Raw genomic sequence first — 22,099 nt, 5'->3', positions numbered from 1 at the left:
AGCAGGCCCTCTGGGCTCCGGACCGAAACCTCTGAGAGGCTCAGAGCTGGGCAGAGACGGGGGTGAGGCCCTCCGCCCCCACCCCAGGCCGAGGGACCGCTGAGGACCCCCGGCGGTCTGGATGGGGTCTTCCCCACCTTCGCACACGGGCGGTCGAGAGGTTTTGAGCCGGTAGCCGGAGTAGCAGTTGCACTTGTAGTGACCGGGAAAGTTGATGCAGAAGCCGCCGTCGCCGCACAGGTGGGGCTTGGCACACTCGTTCAGGTCTGAGCGGGAGGAAGGGGGCGCGAGGGGAGTGCAAGGCGGCGGAGGGGATTACATGCGGTCGGGAGAGCCCCCCAGGTCCACCTAGCCCCAGCGCCACCCCCGGCCCGGCCGTGCTCACCCACGCACGAGCGCCCCCCGGCGCCGACGTGCAGGCGGTAGCCGCGGTTGCAGTGGCAGTTGTAGGAGCCGCCGGTGTTCATGCAGATTCCCCTCCCGGCGCCGCACGGCTCCGCCTCGCACTCGTTCACGTCTGAGAAGGGCGCGCGGGCGGAGAGGCGTCAGAGGTCTGTCGGGAGCCAGGGCCGCCCCCGCGCCACCCACTCGCCACGCTCACCCACGCAGTAGCGGTGCTGCGGATGCGACCGGTAGCCCGGGTTACAATGGCAGGAATAGTCCGAGGGTCCCGGGACGCACTCCCCGTGGCCACAGATGTTCTGGTTCAGTCGGCACTCGTCCGTCTCTGCCGGGGTTGGGGGGTGGGGCGGTAGGTCAGGGGTCCAGGCAGGGAGCATTCACTTTCTGCCACGTCCCCAGGGAGGACCTGGATAGCCCATTACTAACGACCCGGATACCTGGGCCGGGTCGCACCCTAAGCTCGGGTGCTCCAATCCTAGGATTCCCTACACCTCCATCACAGATAAGCCCAACATCACAACCTCCGGCAGCCCCAAACCATGACCCCAGGTCCCTGACATCCCTATCTCCTCAACTCCAGGAAACCTTGATACTTCTATCCCCACTTATGATACCCTGACCCCAGTAACCTCAATACCTCAAACCCTGCAGCCTCACCCACACAAACATCCTCTAGATCAGTGAACCAACACCCTTTGCCTTAGGGACCTGCCCCCCCCATTCCAGAACAGTGGTTTTCCTCCCCCTCCCAAGGCAGACAGGAGCTGGTTTCCTGGGAATCCTGGCTCACACATGGTTGTGCATAAGTGGTCAGATCCAGGAATCCTCCTCACCCTATTTCCTACGATTCCTAGTACTTCGTGCCTCCACCTCTCCCCGTTGTGGTCCCTCCCCTGAGCCCTGCCCCATGCAGCCCAGGCCTTGATGCTGAACTCTACCCGTTCCCAAACACACCTGGCCAGTGGGCTCTTGCAGGCTGTTCTCTTTGAGATGCCTCTCCCTAGGCATCCTTAACACCCCCTCCTCTGAGAAGCCTCAGCATGTGTCTCTTCCTCCACATTCCCACAGCCCCCAGACTGTCCCTGGGTGGTTCCTAGCCTGTGCAGACTTCCAGGGCAGTCACCTTCCACCAGGAGCTCATCTAACCTCCGGTTTTCAACCAGGCTGGTGGCTTCCTTGTGGCTTTGGAGACCAGAGACATGGGCTTGAATCTGGCTCAGCTGTGTGACCTGGGACCAGTCCCTGAACCTCCCTTAGCCGCAATTTTCTCATCTGGAAAACGAGGCTAACAGTGCCCACTTCACAGAGTATGAGAAGGGTAAACGGTATTTAGTATGTAAAACTCTTCAGTCAGTGCCTGGCCCAGGGCAACTGTTCAGCCATAGCTAGCAATTACTACGATGCCCAAAACCCTGCAGACACTTCCCACAGCCTTTGGGATCAAACCCAAGCCTCTTAACAAGGCTCCCTGAGCCAGTCCTCCCCTAGTTCAGAAACACTGATCTGTGTGTGTGGTTTCTCCCTGCTCCATGAAACCAGGGTTTCATGTTTCCATGCCTTTGCCCAAACTTCTGCCCAAACTGGAATGTCCTTTTTCCCAACCCGCCCATTTCTTTCCCACTTCTCGTTGTTAATTTCTAACAATCTTTAAAGCCCTGCTCAGAAAGCCTTCTCTCATTGCCACCGTGCATATTATCACCCCCCACCCCCTCCACCCAGACTTCCTTCCTTCTCTATTTTTTTTTCATAGCATTTATGAGACATACCAGATTTGGACTCATTGATCTGTTTGTTGTCTGTCTACTCCACAAGGATAGGGAACTTTTGTCTGTTTTGCTTATTACTGTATCCCCAGCACTTAAACAGTGCCTACACATAGTAGGTGCTCAATAAATAGTTGTAGAATATGTGAATAAATGCCTTTGGCCTGGGCTGACCACCATAATACCCGGATCAGTTGAGGGCAGAGTGGGATCTCTGCTGCACACCGAGGCTTCCACAGCGCCCAGCCCAGGGCCTGGCACACAGTAAACCCTGGATGTTTTAGTGCTCGGGAATGATTGAAGGGGGTAAGGGAGGAGAAAAACTGTTAGGGGCGTGGCTTACCTCGGGCGTGGCCTAGGTGGGCGGGTCTTACCTGTGACCTGAGTAGGGGCGATCTCTACCGCACTTCGGGACGGGGGCAAGTCGGGCAGGAACCAGGGCGGCGAGGGCCGGGAGATCAACTCTGCGGGCAGCAGGGCACACTCGTCAGCTGGTGAGGAAGCTGAGAGCGCCGCCCCTCTCTCCGCAGGTCACCGGCTGGGAACTTCACACCCAGCTTCACCGCCCCCTGGTGACTAGACTGTGAACTTCCCTGGCAGTGACAGCCCCTGAGGACTGGTTCCTACGGTGTCCAGCTCACCAGGGTAGGGCCGGGCAGGAGATGTGGTGACAGTCGGGTGGCTCTGCTGCGAGGACTGCTCTTCGATCACTGGCTGCGGGTGACAGCAACATGAGCCCTCTGTGTCTCCTTGGCCTCCCTGCCCCTCCCACCTGGGCTCTCATACTCACTGAGTCTGTGCTCACCCCTAGAAGGGAAGAAGATGGGGCCATTAAGTGTTGGGCTGGGAGAAGGGAGTCAAATCTGGGATTGGCACTTGGGTATTTGTGGTCAGGGTCCCTAAGAGTTCAGCGATCATGTCTGGATCAAGCATCAAGGGTTAGATCCTGAGGTCAGGGAGTGTTTCCATCACAGGTCAGTGAAGCAATGGTTGGACAAGGTCCTTGGCTTGGGAGGTTATAGCCAGGGTCAAATCCCTGGGTCAGCGGTCAGAAGGTCAGATCTAGGGACAGCATTTGAGCTGCATTAGTGCCCTGGTCTGGAAATCAAAGGGGTCCTGGAAGTCAGAGGATTGAATCTGGAGAGCAATAAATGGTCAAATTCTGTTGATCAGGGGTTAATTCTGGGGTAGTTACAACATGGGTTAGGGGTCAGAGTATCAGCTCTGGGGGTCAGTGCTGGTCTGGGACTAGGAGTTAGACGTTAGACTCAGGTCATATCCGTGGATCAAGGGTCAAGGTGTCAGACCTAGGGGTTCAGCAACTGTCAGGTAACAGGAGGGGTCAGGCCAGACCTCTCTCTTCCTCTGTGTCCTCAGGTGGTGGTGCCCGGCTGGGGCTCTCAGGGAGCTGCTGGGGCTTGGGTGGCCCATCAGGGTGCAGGAAAAGGGAGAAGTCACTTTCACCCTGAATGGTGAGCGTCTGATGGGAGGTGAGGATGTGGTACCCCTTCCCAGCTGGACAGATCTCCTTGAAGGCAGCTGCGGCCAGAGCAAGGGGCAGAGAAGTGAGCATTTCCTGGATAGGCACACAGACAGCCCCCCAGCCACAAATGCCCCAGGCTCACCAGTGCCATCAGCTGGGCAGCGCTGGCACCTGGTGCCCCAGGCCTTGCCAACACTGCAGCAGCAGAGTTGGCGGGTGAGGCGCGTGGTCAGCGGGTGCTGGCACTGGTGCTCAGGGCTGACCAGGCGGAAACATAGGCTCTTCTCCTCTGGCTTGTCCGCTGCAGGGGCCAGTGGTGGGCATGGGCATCTGGGCCTGAACACTGCCCACATCCCCCTTCCTGTCTGCTCCAGACCTTGCCTCTCTGGCCCAGACAACGCTTAATCCTCATGTGGCCCCTGATCGCACGTGACCCTGAATTCATATGACCCCTGAAACCTGTGTTATTCTGACCTCATGTAACACCTGAAACTTCGGTGACCACTGACCCCATTGACCCCTGATTCTAGCTGCTCTAGACTTTATCCCTCCCACTCATCAAGCCCATGGTCTCATATGACCTTGACTCCATATAATCCCTGACCCCATGCGACCTCTAACCCCAGATCTCATGCAACTCCTGAACCCACTGATCCCTGACCCTATCTGCTCTGGTCCTTGTTTCACCTGCGGCCAGCCCTTGACCTCACTCTGACTTCTGTGACCTCTGATCCTTACTGTTTGGAGGCTTAACCTCCCACCCATGCTTTGTGACCTCCAAGGATCCCCCAGTCTCACCAATGCACTGTGTGCGGGAGGGGCCCAAGCTATGGCCAGGTGGGCAGACACAGCGATAGGAGCCAGGGTTGTTGAGGCAGTCACCATGGCGACACATGCCTGGCATCGCGCACTCATTGATGTCTGTGGTAAGTGAGAGTTTGGTCCCTCCAGTCTGGGGCCATAGGGTGACAGCAAGATGCTCCAAGAACCTCAGGGTTCTGCCCCTGCCCCACCGCCCCCCTGTCCACCGCAGGGCCTCCCCCAGTTACCCCTCCAGCCCACAGAGTCTCCAGCCGGCTGTACCCTGGCAGTGTGTGCTGTTGAGCCTCTTGTAGCCCTGGGGGCAGTCAGTGCCCACCTCCCCACGTACAGGCCCTGGCTTCTGCACCCCTGTGTCTGCAGAGAGAGGAGAGCATGGCAGGAGAGGACCTTGGGGGGCCTGCAGAGAGGGAAGGGAGGGCACTGGAGACAGGCAGGGTGGGACGCTGAGGCGAATTGGATGGGCAGTGAGAGGCTCAGGCTGCTTGGACTGGAGTCTGCCACTGCAGGGCTGAGAGGGGTGTGGGCGGAACCACCCTGTGGGGAGTGGGAGGGAGGTCTCACTGAGCCAAGGCACTCACACTGCAGCTGGGGGCACTTGTGGCACTTGCTCTGGCCCCAGGCTGTGCCGATGCTTCCACAGCAGTCTTCCTGCTTGGTGAGGCCGGGGAGGGGATTGCTGCCACACTAGGGAGAGGAGTGTGGACAGGGGTCACAGGGTGCCCAGCCCCGACCTGGCCTCCCTCCTGAGGCCCTTTTCCTCCTCCACTCAACCTGCAGGACACCCCCAGTTTTGAGCAATCCGGGTGGGTTGGAACAGGGCAGCCCTGAGAGACTGAAAGGCCGGTCCAGCGGCGACTGTGGATTCACTCACGGGTTGCTTGGGCAGCGTGTCCTGGAAGCAGCGGCCCAGGGGCTTCTGGGTGGGTGGTCGAGGATGCGGGGGCTTGGGGTGCGGCAGCAGGTGCTGGGAGGGGGCTGGGCCCTCGGCGTTGGGCCCTTCGATGCGGTGCACTTGGACGGAAGCCTCGGGCGGGTGGTGGACGCGCACGTTCACCACAGGGGGTGGGGCCTGCACTGGGGGGCGGGGCACAGCGGCTTCAGGGCTGCCCCGCAGGGCTGGTTGGCAGTGTGGCGGTCCTCCAGGGCTGGCTTCCGCCCGGGACCTGCCACCCTACTCCCCGCCCGCCTCGGCCTACCGGGGTCTGCCCGTTGCCTGGTACCTTCCGCTGAGATCTGTCCTGGCCCGAGGGGCACCAGGAAGGCTGCATGCTGGGCAGGGGGCCCCTCCCCGGGCCCCGGCGGATCGGCGATCACCTGGACCGCGTAGATGGCGTGCTTGCTGGCCACAGACTCGCCTTCCTGAGCCAGGGGAGGCAGCGCGCCTGTGGACAGGGCCCCAGCCCGACCAAGCCCAGGGCCTGAGCCGCCAGTGCCCCCGCCGGTTCCTCCAGCGGGCACCTGGCAGAAGCGACCGGTGAAGTCCGGGGGACACAGGCACTGGTTTCGGGAGGAGCACTGGCCGCCGTTCATGCAGGGCAGAGGGCACACCACTGGGGAGGAAAGGTGGATCAGGGCCCAGGCAGACCCCTGTCCCAGCCCCCAGGCCCAGTCCCTCACCCACATCCTGTCTCTTCCCCTCCTCCCTGCTTCCTTGCCACCCACCAGTTCTGTCCTCCCTGGGAAGCTGGTTTTTGTAACACATCACACACACACACACACACACACACACACACACACACACTACCCTGTAAGTCCCCCAACATCCTTATACCCATGGGGCCACTGGAGTCTTAAGTCTTGGACTTAAATCCTAGATAGGAGGCCATGTGCCAACTGTGTGGCCCTGAGCAACTTACTTCCCCTCTCTGTGCCTCAGTGTCCTCATCTGTAGGACTGTCCTGTCTATTGAATGGGGCAATGCTTAGCGTAGTGCCTAATACACAGTGGGTCCTTAATAAGTAGTAGCAAATGATGATGATGATGATGATGATGACGGAATAGCCTTTCCCTCCCTTAGGCCTTTCCTGGAAATCCAATCTCTCTCTGGTGCTTCCTCCTCCTCACCCCTAAATTCTTCCCCTGATTCAGCCCTCTCTGGGCTCTCCCTCCCTCTCTTTGTCTTGCCATCCCAGGGCCCACACCTCACCATTGCCAACTTGCGCTATCCCTCTCCAGGACCTCTCTTAAGCACCTCCACCCAGGGGACCCTGTCAGAAATCAGCATCTTGCCTCCCCACCTCCACTTGGCCTTGAACCACCACTGGGAATCCCCACCTGCCCAGTCACTCATAACTGAGCCTTGATACTCCATCTCTCCTGCTCCCACTCGGGCCAGTTCTGGCCTCTATAATATCTCATAATCCATCTTCCCTCCTCCCCATGCCCTCTGCCATTCCCCTGCCTGTCAACATCCCAAGCGCCCCCAGAGAAACTTGCTTCAGGCAAAGCTCTGGCACAGTCACACCCCTGCTCACAGCTTGCTTCCTTGCTCTCCTGTGGCCCAGAAGGAACCTTCTTTCAGCCCATCCCCCCCTGCTCTTTCCATGTGCACCTTATGCTCCAGGACTCATCTCCCGTCCCCTACAAATGTACCACATCTTCTGCCTCCCTGACTTTAATCATGCCTTTCCCGCCCCCTCAGAGCCTTGTCCCCCATCTCTGCATATTCACATCTTATCCTTCCAGGCTCAGCTCCTCCCCCAGGAAGAGAGCCTTTCCTCAGATCCTACCCACCCTCTGCCTCAGCTCTGGGTGCCAGAGGAGGTGCTGGGGGAATGAATGAAGGAGTGGCTCAGTGAGAGGATGGGATCTCTGTCTTTCTGTCACACACTCATATCTGAAATCCAGCCTTGGGGACCTGAGCTCACACACCAGGCCCAGCCCCTCTTCTGCCTGCCACATAGCTGCCCTCACTTCCCAGGATGGGAAGGTGGGGCTGAGGCTCTCTGGACACCTGAAGGGCCTCAGAGGGATGGCCCACATGCATGGCCATCAGGGCCTGGCTAAGAGCATCCCAGCCCAGCCCAGCCCATCCTGCCCGGCCTCTTGGGGCCAGTCTCTCAGGGCAGAAGGGGTGTGTCCTGGGCCGGGGGAGGCAGGATCCTCTCCTTCCTGCCTCCCAATGAGTCACCCATAGCGGTGAGGGTGACCTCCCTGTGACACCCGCCCACTGTGGCCTGGGCGCCGAGCCTGGGGGATGTGGGCAGCACGGATGGAGACAGCAGCCTGGGCAGGATGGCCAGGGGGCTTGGGAGGCCGGGCCCACGTATACTCACATGCACAGCCATCTCATCACACACACATGCACAGACTCATTCTGACACCAACACAGGCTTACATAAACACTCCCATAGTGATTGCAGACATGCACCCAAGGCAACACCGAGAAACAAGTCCTTGATCCCAGTGTGCCACTCCAAAGCCGGGCATACCCCCGTGGGTGTGTCACGTGCAAGCACGCACGTGCACACTCGCACACAGACAGACACACCTGCACGTCTCATGAGAACCCCACATCTGTGGGGTTCCTCAGGTCTGAGTGGGTACATGAGTATAGGAATGTGTAAGAGGGGCTGTTTTGCTGGTACCATCCTGGGCCTGGCCTAATTACCCTGTCCAGGAGGGTAATTACTGCTGGGACACCTCCCCCAGCCTGGCCCACAGGGCCCTGAGGGAGGAGAGCTGAGCCCAGGCCTGGCCCTCTGCAGAGAGATGTTGGGGAAGGGGTGGACTCCAGGTGGAACTGGGAAGTTATCACGGCTTGTTGGGGAGAGACTCTGAGGCAGAGCTGTTAAGATTTATGGGGGAAGCATAGATGGGGCATCAGGAAGAGGAGAGGCTGAGGACCCAAACCAGCCCCTACCTCCAGGCCTGCTCCCCACTTGTTAGGCCTCAACACCCCTCCCCTCTAAGACCTTGCCAGTAACTAATTCCCTCACTCCCAGCCCTGACCTCAGCTCCTCCTCCCAGAGAATGCAGGTGTCTACCACTGGCAGGCCCTACTTTAGACAGTTTTTAAAGACTTTTCCTGTTTCTTCCAGCAAGACTGTTTCTCGGGGGAATACTTATCCCTTCTCTGAGACCTCCTGCCCCCGGCTCACATCCCTCAAAAGCCCCTGCTGCAGGCCCTGGCTCCCTCTCAGGACCCAGCACTTTCCTAGAGGCCTGTGTCATCCAGGACCCCAGCATCACCCCACACCTTAGGCCTCAACGCCAACCCAAAGCTGTAAAGTCCAGGCTTCCATGCAGCCCTCCCAACTCTGGCCCCAGCACTCTAGCCTCCCAAGCCCCCTGAAGCCCCTGGGGCCCCAGGCCCTCAGGCTCTGCTCTCTCAACCCACGACCCCCAGGGTCACGTGGTCTACGTGGCTTACGCTGCCAGGTACCCCGCATTTGTCCAGGTGCCTGCCTTCCCCGCTCCCCCTGCCCGTGTCCCCGGCCCTCACCCACGCGGAAGCCGGAGCCCGTGAGCGTATCGGTGCTGTGGCCGTTCTCTCCGATGAGCGTCATGTTGGAGCCCTGCTGACAACTGTCCCGACACTGGCCCTTGAGACAGGTCCGCTTGCAGATCACCGGCGCAAAGACCACCTTGAAGCGCTCGCGGGCCAGCGCCCCGCCCCCGCCAGCGCCCCTCTCGCCCGCCGGCCCCCCCTCGGCCCCGCCGCCCGGGCCCAGCAGCAGTAGCAGCAGCAGCAGCAGCAGCAGCGCCAGCAGCCCCGCCGCCCCGGCCCCGCGCATCTCAGGGGCCAGGCCGCCAGCAGCCCCACGGGGCCCGGGCATCCGGGGCCGCAGAACCCGGGGGGCGCGCCCGGGCAGGGGCGATGGTCCCGGCGCCCGAGGGGAATAGCAAGCCGGGAGCCCCGGGAGAGGAGTAGAGAGGGCAGCGAGGGAGAGGATGGGAGGAAGCGCGCGGGGAGGGGACAGCAGGCGCGGGCGCGGGCCCAGTGAGAGGCAAAGAGATGGAGGCTGGACTGCGGGGAGCCCAGAAACTTCCACCGCCCCGGGAAGGAGCCCAGCCACGAGACGGGGCCGAGGGCCTGCGGAGGCCCCAACCTGAGGCCGGAGCGAGGAGGCCGGAGCAAGTTGAAGCGGAGAGGAGGAGCGAGGGGAGAGGAAGGCCGGGCGGCCGGCCCGCTCCGCGCCTCCCCCGGCCGGGCTGGGCTCCCGCGGCCGCCGGGAAGCAGGGAGCGCGCGGGGCGGACTCAGGGAGAAGTGAGCAGTTGTTTTCCCTGGCTGGAGCACGGCGCGGCGGCGGCGAGGGGGGCTGGGATGCTGGCCCCGAGCCAGGGAGACAGTTTTTTTCTGTTTAAAGCGTCGTCGCTGCCGCCTGGGGGAGCGAGGGTGTGCGGGCGGGTGGAGGCTGGGGGGCGGTCCCCGCCCCAGATGCCCGCCCCGCCGGAACCCGCCGCCGCCGCCGCCGCGCTGGGCCCGCTCCAGAGAGCCCTCACCTGGGACCGCTGGCCGCCCCGCCGGATTCCTCCGGGCGGGGCTGGAAGGCCCGCGCCCACCTCCGCCCGGCAGCATCAAAGTGGGAAACCGAGGCTGGGGTAGGAAGATGGGCCTTGCCCCAGGGTCGCGCGGATAGTGGGAGCAGGTGGGGCTGGAACCCACGCCCCTCAGCCCTGGCGCAGCCTCCCTTGCACATGTGGGGGTCTCACCACCCCGAAGTCACTTCTTATTAGTACTGGTCCACTCCCCCTGGAGGAGAGGACTCGAGGAGGGGGCACCCCTTAGCCAGGGCCCCAGCGGGGTCCCAGGAAGAAGCCCGCGGGGTCCAGAAAAGGAGCAGATGGAACAAAGCTTGAAATCCAGGTCCCCTGCCAACCCCCCTCTAAATGGCTTCCTGATGCCCACCCCGCCCCCGCCCCTTCGCCTTGTCTGGCTGGGCTGGCGGGGCTGGCTCTGGGCCTCAGACACTCTGGAATCGCCAAGGTCTGAGCTCAGGGCCTGGCCCCCTTCCCAGGCTAACAGCCGGGAGGAGGGGGGTGATGCTTGAGGGCCCCAGGGCTGGGGAGGGGCACAGCAGGGCCCCAGGGCAGGGGTTGGCAGGGGCTGGCGGGGGGCCTTGAGTTTGGTCAGGGCTGGAGAGGAGCCAGGCCTGTCCGCTAGTCTGGAAGGGAGGCCCTTGAGGGCTGCAGTGCCCTGGGGCCCAGGCCATATCCCGGGCACCTAGCCAGGAGACCCCAGGATTCAGTCTCTGACTCACAGAATTCAGCAGGGGGTGGGTGTGACCAGGGCACAACCAGAGTGGGACACAGCCAAGTCAGGGTGACACTCTCTCTCCGAGGGGAACGGGGGCTGCAGGCTGACTGAGGGAAAGGGGGTTCAGGGACTTGCCTCCAGGCACACTCGTGCAAGGAACTCATGGTTTTCACTTTGAGGGTGGGCTCATTTGGGGGAACTGAGGGAGACTCTTTGGTGGACCCCTGCCCGAATTGCTCAGTGGGCTCAGGCCCTGTTCACATAGACAGGTATTGCAGAGGTAGGATGGGGGCAATCCCATGTCCCCAGGGGGGCTAGGAGGGTGTGTAAGGGCTGCCCACACACTCCCTCGGGGCTCTGGTCCCACACTGAGGCAGGGAGTAGTACTGAGTGCTCACCACTTGCCACGTGTAGGGCTGAGCATTTTCTAGTCATTTTTCCCCCATACTCATCTGAACTTGGCCCTTGGAACACAGCATAAACAGACCAGGGTTAGAGTCCTAATCTCTCTGAGTCTCAGTTTTCTCACCTGTGAAATGGGGATCTATTCACTCAACAGACTAGGAACCTCCCGCGTGCTCCTGCTAACAAGTAGGACGAATCTTTGCCCTGCCGGAGCTTCTGTACTAGAGGAGACAGACATCTGACGTGGCTGAGGCTGGAACAGAGACGACTAAGGAGCTGGGAACAAGAGAGGTGGTGGGACCTGGAGGTCCAGGAAGCCCTTCTAACGAAGGGACTTTTTTTTTTTTTTTTTTTGCGGTACGCGGGCCTCTCACTGCTGCGGCCTTTCCCATTGCGGAGCACAGGCTCCGGACGCGCAGGCTCAGCGGCCATGGCTCACGGGCCCAGCCGCTCCGCGGCATATGGGATCCTCCCGGACCGTGGCACAAACCCGTGTCCCCTGCATCGGCAGGCGGACTCTCAACCACTGCGCCACCAGGGAAGCCCGAAGGGACTTTTGAGCCAGGAGCTGGAGAAGGAGCAGGAGTTAACAGCCAGGCGGTGGGGAGAGCCTGTAGGACGCCCGAGGAGTCGAGGGGCCTGTGTTGAGGAGACAATTTACACAGGGGCATGCGGGGTGAAGGGTAGGAAAGAGATTCATTTCTTCGAGGAGCTGAGAGAAGGCCAGCGGAGCAACGGGGTGGGGAGGTGGAGAGAGGGCATCCGGAGGCGGAGGCGGGAGGCCACGGTGAGGAATCTGAGTTTTATTTTCATTGCCATGGGGCTGTATCAGAGCAAGAGGGGGTGCTGATGCCATCGTCCCAGGAGAGAGGACTCGGCTTGGACGCGGTGGAGATGTGTTTGGGGAGTGGAATCTAGAGACTAGGTAAAGTGGAGGGTGCACAAGAGGCTGGTGGTGTGAATGGCTCCCAGGTGTTTGGCCTGAGCCCCTGGGTGGGTGAGGAAGGCGGCAGGAGAGAGGGAGACCTGGGGGAGAGTGTGGGGCTCTGTTTGCAACTTGCCGAGTTTGAGATGCTTGTGTCATCCACGTGGAGACGTCTCAATCCAGGGGTCTGGAGCTCAAACAGAATGTCTGCCCTGGAGACACAGACTTGGGGTCCTCCGCCTACAGGGGCATTTATGGCCATGGGAAAGGATGGGCTCGGCTGGGGAGAGAAGAGGGCCCAAGGCGAACCAGGGAGGTCACCACTCCCAGATCAGAAAGAAGAGGCAGCGTCAGAAGTGACTTAGAAGGAGCAGCTGGAGGGAGCAGAGAGAGGAAAACCAGGAGTGTGATGCAGGAAGAGCCCAGAGGAGCGAGTGTTTTGGGAGGAGGGCACGGCCAAGGCTGTCTGATGCTGCTGAGAGTAGGATGGGGGGAAGGCAGCCCTTGTTGGGGGGCTGTTGAGGGGACTGAGCCACCGGGAGCCATGAGGGCAAGCGGCACACAGTGAGTGCTCCTTGAGTTTACCTACTGTCGGTACCAAACTCCTCAGCTCATCAGGAACCCAGCAGTGGGCACCCTCCCACGGGTGATGAACATTAACCTAAGTCTGCAGCCACGGGAGCTGGAGCCGGAAGGGGGGCAGCCCTGGGGAGCGGCGGTCTTTAGCACAATCTGGTGGGACTTGTCCTCGTGCAGCCTGCGGGGAGGGAGCTGCGGAAATAAATATTACACCCGGTCTCTTCCTGTCCAGCTGGGCCCCCCAGGGGCCGAACCCCAAAGGAAGCCTGCGGGCAGGGGGGGCTGGGGAGGGAACACAGCAGGCAAGGTGAGCCTCGGGGCATGAGGCAGGGCGGACAAGGATGCAGAGTGGATCCGCAGGGCTACTGCGACAGTCCAACGCAGGTAGTGTCCGTGGCCTGTGCACCTTTTCTCTCCGCATCTCCTGTGTCACCACACCCAGCCACCCCATCTTCCTTGAATCGACCAGCATGCCTCCTAGATGTAAGTTCTCCTGCAAGTCCAAGGAGACCATGACCTCTGTGGTCAGTCCAGATCACTTCTGTTGCCTAACGGGTCTCCCCACTGCCATTTCTGCCTGGTCCTGTCCCTCCTCCACCTGGTGCCAGAGTCACCTCTTAAAACCTAATTCCAGGGCTTCCCTGGTGGCGCAGGGGTTAAGAATCCACCTGCCAATACAGGGGACACGGGTTTGATCCTTGGTCCGGGAAGATCCCACATGCCGCAGAGCAACTAAGCCCGTGCGCCACAACTACTGAGCCTGCACGCCTAGAGCCCATGCTCCGCAGCAAGAGAAGCCACTGCAATGAGAAACCCACGCAGCGCAACGAAGGGTAGCCCCCGCTCGCTGCAACTAGAGAAAGCCTGCATGCAGCAACAAAGACCCAATGCAGCCAAAAATAAAAACAAACAACCCCCCTTAATTCCAGGGACTTCTCTGGTGACCCCCCCCCTTAATTCCAGGGACTTCTCTGGTGGGGCAGTGGTTAAGACTCTGCACTCTCAATGCAGGGGGCCTGGGTTCGATCCCTGTTCAGGGAACTAGATTTCACATGCCACAACCAGGGAGCCCACCTGCTGCAACTACGAGCCAGCGCAACCAAATAAATAAATTAATTTTAAAAAAACCAACAAAAACCTAATTCCAACCTTGATCCTTCTTGGCTTAAAAAACCTCCAACAATTAATTTAAAAACAAAACAAAACAACAACAACAAAACCGTCCAGCAACTTCTGTCTGCTCACCTGGGCCTGCAAGGTCCTCGGCGTGGCCTGATCCTTCATGTCTTGGGGTCCTGCCTCCAGAAGGCATTTCTCTAAAACAGCCGTCCCTGGCCCTTTGGGTCACATCCCCGCTTTGTCTCCTGCTGGTCTTCAGCACAGCCTGAAACATTCTTCTTTGTGGGCTTGGTTACTTACGGTGCGTCTCACCGCCCTCTCAGGGAGGTACAACCTTGCCTCCAGAGCCTAGTACAGGGCCTGGCAGGCAGAGGGTGCTGAAGTTGGCTGATTGACTGAATGGACTGAGACCACGGAACTCTGAAAGACGGAACAATTAGACTTGCATCATCTGGTGAGTAAGATGTGGGGATTGAACTTAAGCCGGCCTGATCCAAAACCTACACAGTGCTCCTGGGAGGGAGGAATGAGAGGGGTCCCACAAATTCCTAAAGATAGGAGGGCAATGAGGGGCTTTGCTAGAATGTGGCAAGGAAGAGCCCTGGGACCCCAGCCCCGGGGAATGATCAGACGGCTTAAATGTTAGGGAAGGGTTCCTTTGTGCAGAGGGGTTCTTGAGGCTCAGAGATGGCAAGGGACTCGGCCAAGGTTGCAAGGCTGGTTAACGGCAGAGCCAGAACCCAAACCCAGGGCTCCCGATGCCTCCTTAGGGGAACTGGCTGGACGAGGCAGCAGCAGCCTGCGTAAGGGACGTTTCATTTCAGGAGGCAGCATAACATGGTGGTGGTTTTCTGGCATTCGATCTTCCTGCACCAGCTGTGTGCATTGGGGAAATTCTTCATCTCCTCTAGGCCTCCTTTCCTCATTTTTAGACAACGAAGCAAAGGAGCTGACATTCATGAAGCCTTGTTGGATGCTGGGCACATGGCAAGTCCTCAGGGTATGTTAGCTCTTTTCATCATTATCTGGGTCTGGGGTCCACAGTGGGCTGTGGGTGGGAGCTGGCTGCCTGTGGGGAGGGGGAGAATAACATTGAAAGAGGGCTGACCATGCGCCAGGCTCTGTGTCACCTCTCTGAGTTCTGAATGTCTTTGGGAAGCTTCTAGACTCTGAAGAAAGAAATGGCTCTAAGTGTTGTAGGTTCTAAAGATGATGGTTGGAAGTTTCAGAAGCCTGGAGGGGACCATTCTGCCCTGAAGCATTTCTCTCCAAAGACACTTTACTGAAAGTGACTGTCACTGAGCCCCTCTGATGTGCCCCTGCTGTGATGAAGGGCACTGAGAGATGGGATTGGAAAACGCAATGAACCAGTCTTCATGCTTGATCAGTCAGAGAGGATCTTCAGCCCTGCCCCTCGTCTCCACCTTCCGAACCCAGGAAAAGTCCACGGGTGAGAATCCAGCTCTGGACGTGCGCTGACCAGATGGGGTCACAGCCCTGCCACATCCCAGCAGGGTGACTGTGACTAAATCTCTTAACCTGTCCAGGCTTCAGCTTCTCCATCTGCACATTGGGAGACATAACTCACACTGGTCCTGAGGATTAAAGGAGATAATTCAAGCTCTTAGTATAGTGCCCGGCCCCAAGAAAAAATACACCAAAAGTTGAGTATTATTATTTTTTTGTTGCTGTTTCTTTTTTTCTTTTTTTTTTGGCGGTACGCGGGCCTCTCACTGTTGTGGCCTCTCCCGTTGCGGAGCAACAGGCTCCGGACGCGCAGGCTCAGCGGCCATGGCTCACGGGCACAGCCGCTCCGCGGCATGTGGGATCTTCCCGGACCGGGGCACGAACCCGTGTCCCCTGCACCGGCAGGCAGACTCTCAACCACTGCGCCACCAGGGAAGCCCGAGTATTATTATTTTTGCTACTGTATCATCTAGTCCTTTCTTGTTTCCCAGAAACGTCAGGTCAATTCACATTGCAGTGAAAGACAAGAAGAAAAGTCGACCCCTTCTGGAGGCCTGTTGCCGTGATGATAAAATAATGCCAGTTACGATTTTCAGAGCCTCGGCTACACAGCATAGGCCACTCGTTGTCATGCGAACCTGATTCACCAGATGAGGCAGTCAAGTGGGACCTGTAACTGAGCTGTGTGTGAATATGCTGCCGTGGGGTGTGCTGTTACTCAGGGACAGGCCTAACTACTGCCACATCCACTGTGCCACAGGTAGGGACAGATGTTGGGCTGGCTCACATGAGGGTAGGGAAGGGTCCCACACTTCCCAAACAGCTAGTCTACCCACCGTTACTGGTCTGAATGGGCTTTACCACCAGCACTTCTGAGACCTTCTATGTGCTTGCTCCCTTGTCAAGGACTATGATGGGTCTGAGGTTTTTTGTTTAATTTTTTATATATTTATTTTATTTATTTGGTTGCGCCAGGTCTTAGTTGCAGCAGGCAGGCTCCTTAGTTGTGGCTGTGGGCTCCTTAGTTGCAGCATGGGAACTCTTAGTTGAGACATGCACGTGGGATCTAGTTCCCCGACCAGCGATCGAAACCGGGCCCCCTGCATTAGGAGTGTGGAGTCTTTTTTTTTTTTTTAATTAATTTATTTTGGCTGCGTTGGATCTTCGTTGCTGTGCACAGACTTTCTCAGTTGCGGCAAGCGGGGACTACCCTTCATTGCGGTGCACTGACTTCTCATTGCAGTGGCTTCTCTTTGTTGCAGAGCACAGGCTCTAGGCACATAAGCTTCAGTAGTTGAGGCATATGGGCTCAGTAGTTGTGGTGCAGGGGCTTAGTTGCTCCTCGGCATGTGGGATCTTCCTGGACCAGGGCTCGAACCTGTATCCCCTGCATTGGCAGGTGGATTCTTAACCACTGCGCCACCAGGGAAGTCCCGGGTCTGAGGTTTTACCTTACTTGCAAACACAAGTGAGCCTGCCACAGGTTCGTGCCTGCTGGCAGAAGACAGGAGATTCCTGGGTCAGAGACAAAGGACCATTATTCATGGCACAGTAAATAGCATGATCATCAGCATATTAACATCAGTCCTCTTGTCCCCAGGTCCCGTGGGGGTGGCACCAATGACCTAGAATAGACTCCTGCACACAGTGGACTGTGGTATGGGAGAGGATGCTAAACTCAAGAACGCAAGTCTTTTCTAATGACTGCCCTTTGCACTGGCGGGAGATTCTGTCTCGATCTTCCATGGCTATTCACTGTACCAATATCCTTGAGAAGAGAGTCCAGGACAAAGGCAGTCAGTTGCCTCGCTTGCAAAATGCGCAGAAACTCAAGAGATCCCTGGAGAATTGTCTTACAGTAATATCCACCCCTCATTTCTACACTATCTTGGCTTTGGGCGAATTTTCCCATGAGTTCACCACTCTGTTGGCAAATCTGATCGACAGAGGCTAGGACCAAATCTGTTCAATTTGTGTCATACAGCATTTAATTAAAGCTACTACCAACAGAACTACAAGCAGCAGGATGAAGCCAACTTGCAGTACTGACCTCAACTATGCCTCCCAGATGAACAAATCCATAGAGCATCATACCTACCTTAGAAAGCCAGGTGGCTCGCTCCTTAGTTCTCTGCATCAACCTTTCCACCTTGGCCCAGAAGGCATTCAGGAGAGCCTCAATTCACTGACCAAGGTTCCTATGGATGGTGGATTTCTCCTGTACTTCTCCTTGCAGACTAGAGTCTGTGCAATCAATATATCTGCTGTACCTGGATTAATGCTTCCAGCCATGAGTAAGAAGGTCCTTTTTCTCTGACCCAGGAGTCTCCTATCTTCTGCCAGCATGCATGAACCTGTGGCAGGCTCATGTGTTAGTTTGCAAGTAGGCTAAAGTCAAGGATAAATTTCAAGTCACTCTGTTTTCTAGAGAGAGACAAGTTAATGTGTGACTTCCACGTCAATCATGCAGTCTCAAGGGTACTAGTGGTGTTTCTGGGAAAAAACATGGCGCCCCCAAGTGGGACTTACATCAGCTAGAGGGGGCCCAGGTTGACAGTGCCTCCCTTCAAGTCCATAGGCCTTAGAGCTTCCAGCCCAATCCAAATAATTAAGTCTAGTCCTTGTTTTTGGAGGGCTTGGCTAAGGGCAGTTAGTCCTGTTTGCCCATGCCACCAGCCAGATGCCATTCATCTACTCCATGGCATGACTGAGTGGTGATAGCTTCAGGATTGGGCCTGGGATCTGTATCTGGAGGTGATGTTGTTGACAGGTATTTTATGTAGGAGGTACAGGAGCTGAGGCTACCCGCTGCTGCTTCCAATCCCTTGGTAAGGTTAAGCAGAATGGCAATGAAACCCAGGTCAGAACTGTCTAGTGGAGCATGGCAGACTCAGCAGTCAGTTAAATTTAAGTCACTTGAAATAGTTTGGGCGAGTTGGACCAAGATGTTGTCCTCAGTGAAGAAGGCTCCAAGTGGTTTGGAAAGACAAAGACTATAAGTGTCTTTCTTTCCCCCATTTCTCCCAGGGTCTGAGGTGTCCCCTCCCCAAGTGCCAAGGTTGTTATTCTCCCTCCAGTGTCACAAAATCGATGTGTTCTATTCTATAGTTAGAACTTCACCTTTTTTCCAATTACCTCCTACTTACACTTTTCATCTGGAAGGGTCAGGTGCAAGAAGGACAAGGACATTTTTATAAAACATACAGGAGCCCACTATGTCCCCCACTCTACGTGTAGGCCACTGTTCGGGGACTCAGAGAGAGAGGTGTGCGTGCCAAGCGCTCCAGGTATTCTCATGATCTAGGACCGTGTCAGTCAAATAAGAGAATCCAGGTGGTTGAGAATCCCCTAGGCCCCTTTCTGACTGGGCTGTCTCCCGGAGTTGCACCAATCAGGCTGACCTGGGGTTGCTGTTAAGGGAAAGAGAGAAGCATTATGTCCAGGAATGGGGAACGTGGAACCCTAAATTTTCAAAACTGGTCTATATAAACCCCACCCCTCTCATCTCAATCATTATGAAGGACATGGCCTAGATGAGATGGTCCCATCCTGGGGACAGCCACATTCAGTTATTGAACTGCTGTACTAAGGTGTGTGGACCAGGAGGGAGAGCCAGAAATCTCTTTGAGCTAATTTTTGAGGAGCTATTTCAGTGCTCAACAGTACCACATGCTTGTGGATGACAGGGAGGATAGAAGGATCACCAAATACCTAGACTATCAGCTCATTGTTGAGTGGCCTGAGATGAAAGGTGCACCATTGTTAGACTTCAATTGGTCCAGAAAGCCAAAAACATTACACAGATTCGTCTCAAGAACCACAATGGGGTGACCAAAGTTGGCTGATTGGCCTGAAACAGTACCACTGTAACCTGAAAAAGTGTGAGACACCATCCATAGCCCCAGGAAGGAGTCAAAGGTCCCATGCATTCAATCTCTCAGGAGTGGGCAGGGGCAATGCCATATACACTGTAGCCTCCTCTTCACAGAACAAACAGCTGAACTTTTGACCGGGATCACAAATTTGGCATGGAGTGGTGGCTTCTGCATCAGCAGCATAGAGTCCTTCACTTTGTGCCCACTCCGTGATGGTGCACGTGTTGCCATATCTGGTATCATGATGGGTCCAGGCAGAAATGGAGACAATCTGGGCAGTGCAGGCTCGAACAACAGCTTGATTCATGTCAGTCTCATCAGAGAATGGGCCTTTAGCATGGGCATCTGCATAAGTGATCTAGAGAGTTTGATCAGCCACGATTTGTTTCCACAGTTAGCTGAGAACATTGCCGTCCAAAGCCCTCTATTAGGCGGCAGGGCCCTGACATTATCTATCTCACATTTGGGGACTCCTTGACTCAGCAACCACAGCAACATTGCTTTCCAGCTGGAGCGGCAAGGTTCACACCCTTTGGCTGACCTGGGCTTGAGTTGGTCAGTCTTGCTAATGGTTTGGCAATTTTGTTGATCTTCTAAAGAACTAACTTGTAGGTGAGTTGATTTTCTCTAATCTATTCTAGTCTTCCTTCTGCTTGCTTTGGGTTTAGTTTGCTCTTTTTTCTAGTTTCTTAAGGTGGAAGATTAGGTTACTGAATTGAGACTTTTTTTTTCTTTTAAATATAAGAATATACAACTATAAATTGCCCTCTAAGCACTGCTTTGGCTGTATCTCACAAGTTTTGTTATGCTGTGTTTTCATTAATCTCCAAGCAGCTTCTAATTTCCCATGTGTTTTCTTCTATGACCCATTAGTTATTTAAGAGGGTGTTGTCTAATTTCCACATATTTGTGAATTTCCCAAATTTCCTTCTTTTACTGATTGCTAATTTCATTCCACTGTGATCTGAGAAGATACTTTGTATTATTTCAACCCTTTTAAGTGTGTTGAGACTTGCTTTATGGTCTAACATATGGTTAGACCATGTATATTTGAGAAGACCATGTATATTTGAGAAGAATATGACCTGCTGTTGTTGGGTGGAGCGTTCTATAGATGTCTGTCAGGACTTGGGCTTGACTTGCACAGCCGTGACTTTTATTAAAAGGAGACTACCTTGATAGAGGGTATTTCTGTCCCCCTGTCATAATAATGTCTCATTTTTGCCTTGTTTTAATAGAAGGGCTAGGAGAGTTTTCTAGGGCAGTGGAGCTGATCACAAGAATTTATCTAGATTTCTTTGGGGCACCTGTAGCAGTACTGTAAACCTGAAGTAAGACAATAGGAGCCCAAAGAGTAATAAATGCCTCATCTATGGTTTCCTATGGGAGTTTGTCTCAAGGAAATTTCCCGGAAGAGGGACAAAACTCCCTTATAGCAGCGAAGACCCATTAGGGGGGAAAAGCTGAGACCTTTTACTGTCATCTCAGAATACATATAAGATTCGCATGATAGCCTGTAGAAAGGGCTGAGCTGTAAGATGACCCAGCTGTTGCCATTCTTCCTTACCAAGCATCACATGCCCTGCCCCTCCTCTCCCAAGTGAGCCAGCAAAGTTCTAATGATTCATCTATTTTCTTGTCCATAGCAGTAATGAATTTCCCTCCATTCATGTTTAATATGTGTGTGCATCTCTGTAAATGCTGCCTGAAAGGAGGTGGAAACTTCTGTACTCCCAGGATGAGTCTTTTTTTTTTCTTTTTTTGGCTGCATTGGGCCTTTGTTGCTGCACGTCAGGATGAGTCATTGGTTGTTACAATGGGGCAGACCTGGACTGTGAGGCGCTACCTTTCCACTCCCAAACCCCACCCAGAAGAGAGTAGTTGTCATGAGGAATAAATGAAAGGGAGTAAATGGGAGGATGAGTGTAAGGATCTTAGTTGGTGTCAGACAGGATAAGCTGCTGAGTGGATATGGGCCATTATGATGACACAGAAGGGTGCATCGAGAAATTCGGTGGGGGGTGGGGCGTGCTGGGAGCTGAAGATAGTAAGGACTCGAAGGGTCTGTGCATATAGGCTAGAGGCCAAGAGTGCCTAGTCATTTTGGCAGAACTGACCTGGTGTCAGGCCCTGAGTCAGGTACACTGCTGCCCAAGAGGCTGCTGGTAGATGGACAGAGTGACGTGGGGCACAGGGCTCTCCAAGGAAGCAGGAGGCAGGAAGAGTCAGAAAATGTAAGTTCCAGGGAGTCTATGTAGGAGGAAGATGGGGCCAGGAGGAGGGTACTCTATCTTCAGGTAAAACTGAAAGCATGTGCTGCCAGTCAGAGAAGGAGATTGCCGATGAGATTACGGGAGTCTAAGTCCTAGCTCCTTCTCAACTGACCTGGTGTACTGCCTTGAGGCACTGCAGGCTGCACATCTGGGGACTGCTGCCTGCTCCACCTGGCTTCTTCAAACCTACTAAAGGAGAGGAGGTGTATGGAAAAAGAACAAAGAGGAAAAAAAAAAACCACCAAGGCCAATGGTCAGGGAGCACTAGTAATTTTAACAGCAACGCACTCAAGAAGAGCATAACGGTCACAGGCATGTGTAATAAACCCCTCATCCCCACCCTCCAGCATGTATCAGTTGCGGCTGGAACCGAAACTGCGCATGCCCAGCACAGCGATTTCCACCCCCACCCGCGGTCAGCTGGCTTTTCGAGGGTTCAAACTTCAACAAAACAAAATGTCTTCTTAAGGGCTGACTTTGAATCAGTCCCAGGCCTTTGGGTGGGGAAGATAGGGAGTGGGCAGACTGTAACACCGAACGTGCAGAAGGGGAGGGGTCTTGAAATAAGCTGAAAGGCAGCGAGAACGATCGCCGCCTGGCCTGCCTTGCCAGTTGAAGTGAGAAGGGAAGGACTGAGGCCCGAGGAGGCTCCACGCATGCATAAGGGGCCGTTTGTTATCAAGGGTGTTGTGATGTTGCCACTGCCCCGGGTCCTGCCAGTGCGGAAAGGGAAACTCCAGGGGAGGCGGAGGCCAGCGGAGATTTCTCAAGCCAACCGGTCCCCTC

The 22,099-nt window shown here is 56.1% G+C and overlaps 1 protein-coding gene and 1 long non-coding RNA gene across 6 annotated transcripts in view; one reads left to right on the top strand and one right to left on the bottom strand.

Moving 5' to 3' along the window:
• The window catches only part of LTBP3 (latent transforming growth factor beta binding protein 3), an 18,057-nt gene extending 7,933 nt beyond the window's left edge, over positions 1-10,124 (bottom strand). The window contains exons 1-15 of one of the 5 annotated variants that reach the window (XM_030833621.3): positions 9,917-10,124; positions 8,915-9,795; positions 5,667-6,020; positions 5,342-5,544; positions 5,049-5,154; positions 4,732-4,824; positions 4,447-4,569; positions 3,791-3,949; positions 3,519-3,704; positions 2,956-2,972; positions 2,807-2,879; positions 2,540-2,629; positions 602-727; positions 386-517; positions 138-266 (exon numbers count right to left, since the gene is read on the bottom strand). In XM_030833621.3, coding sequence (XP_030689481.2) covers positions 138-266; positions 386-517; positions 602-727; positions 2,540-2,629; positions 2,807-2,879; positions 2,956-2,972; positions 3,519-3,704; positions 3,791-3,949; positions 4,447-4,569; positions 4,732-4,824; positions 5,049-5,154; positions 5,342-5,544; positions 5,667-6,020; positions 8,915-9,795; positions 9,917-10,113 — 2,869 coding nt within the window. In that variant the 5' untranslated portion in view covers positions 10,114-10,124. Of the gene's footprint in view, positions 1-137; positions 267-385; positions 518-601; positions 728-2,539; positions 2,630-2,806; positions 2,881-2,955; positions 2,973-3,517; positions 3,705-3,790; positions 3,950-4,446; positions 4,570-4,731; positions 4,825-5,048; positions 5,155-5,341; positions 5,545-5,666; positions 6,021-8,914; positions 9,796-9,916 lie in introns of all 5 variants that reach the window. The other 4 variants (XM_030833622.2, XM_030833617.3, XM_030833619.2 and 1 more) reach the window with 4 other exon arrangements.
• Positions 9,176-22,099, top strand: LOC115840540 (uncharacterized). Its single transcript, XR_009564769.1, has 5 exons — positions 9,176-11,366; positions 14,022-14,152; positions 14,610-14,698; positions 14,891-15,925; positions 16,766-22,099. It is a non-coding gene; the product is annotated as an uncharacterized lncRNA (long non-coding RNA).

Source organism: Globicephala melas, chromosome 8, assembly GCF_963455315.2.
Source record: "Globicephala melas chromosome 8, mGloMel1.2, whole genome shotgun sequence".
In the NCBI taxonomy this organism is placed as follows: Eukaryota; Metazoa; Chordata; class Mammalia; order Artiodactyla; family Delphinidae; genus Globicephala; species Globicephala melas.
Note: the sequence above shows the minus strand (reverse complement) of the source record. Positions and strands in the feature narration are given on the sequence as shown.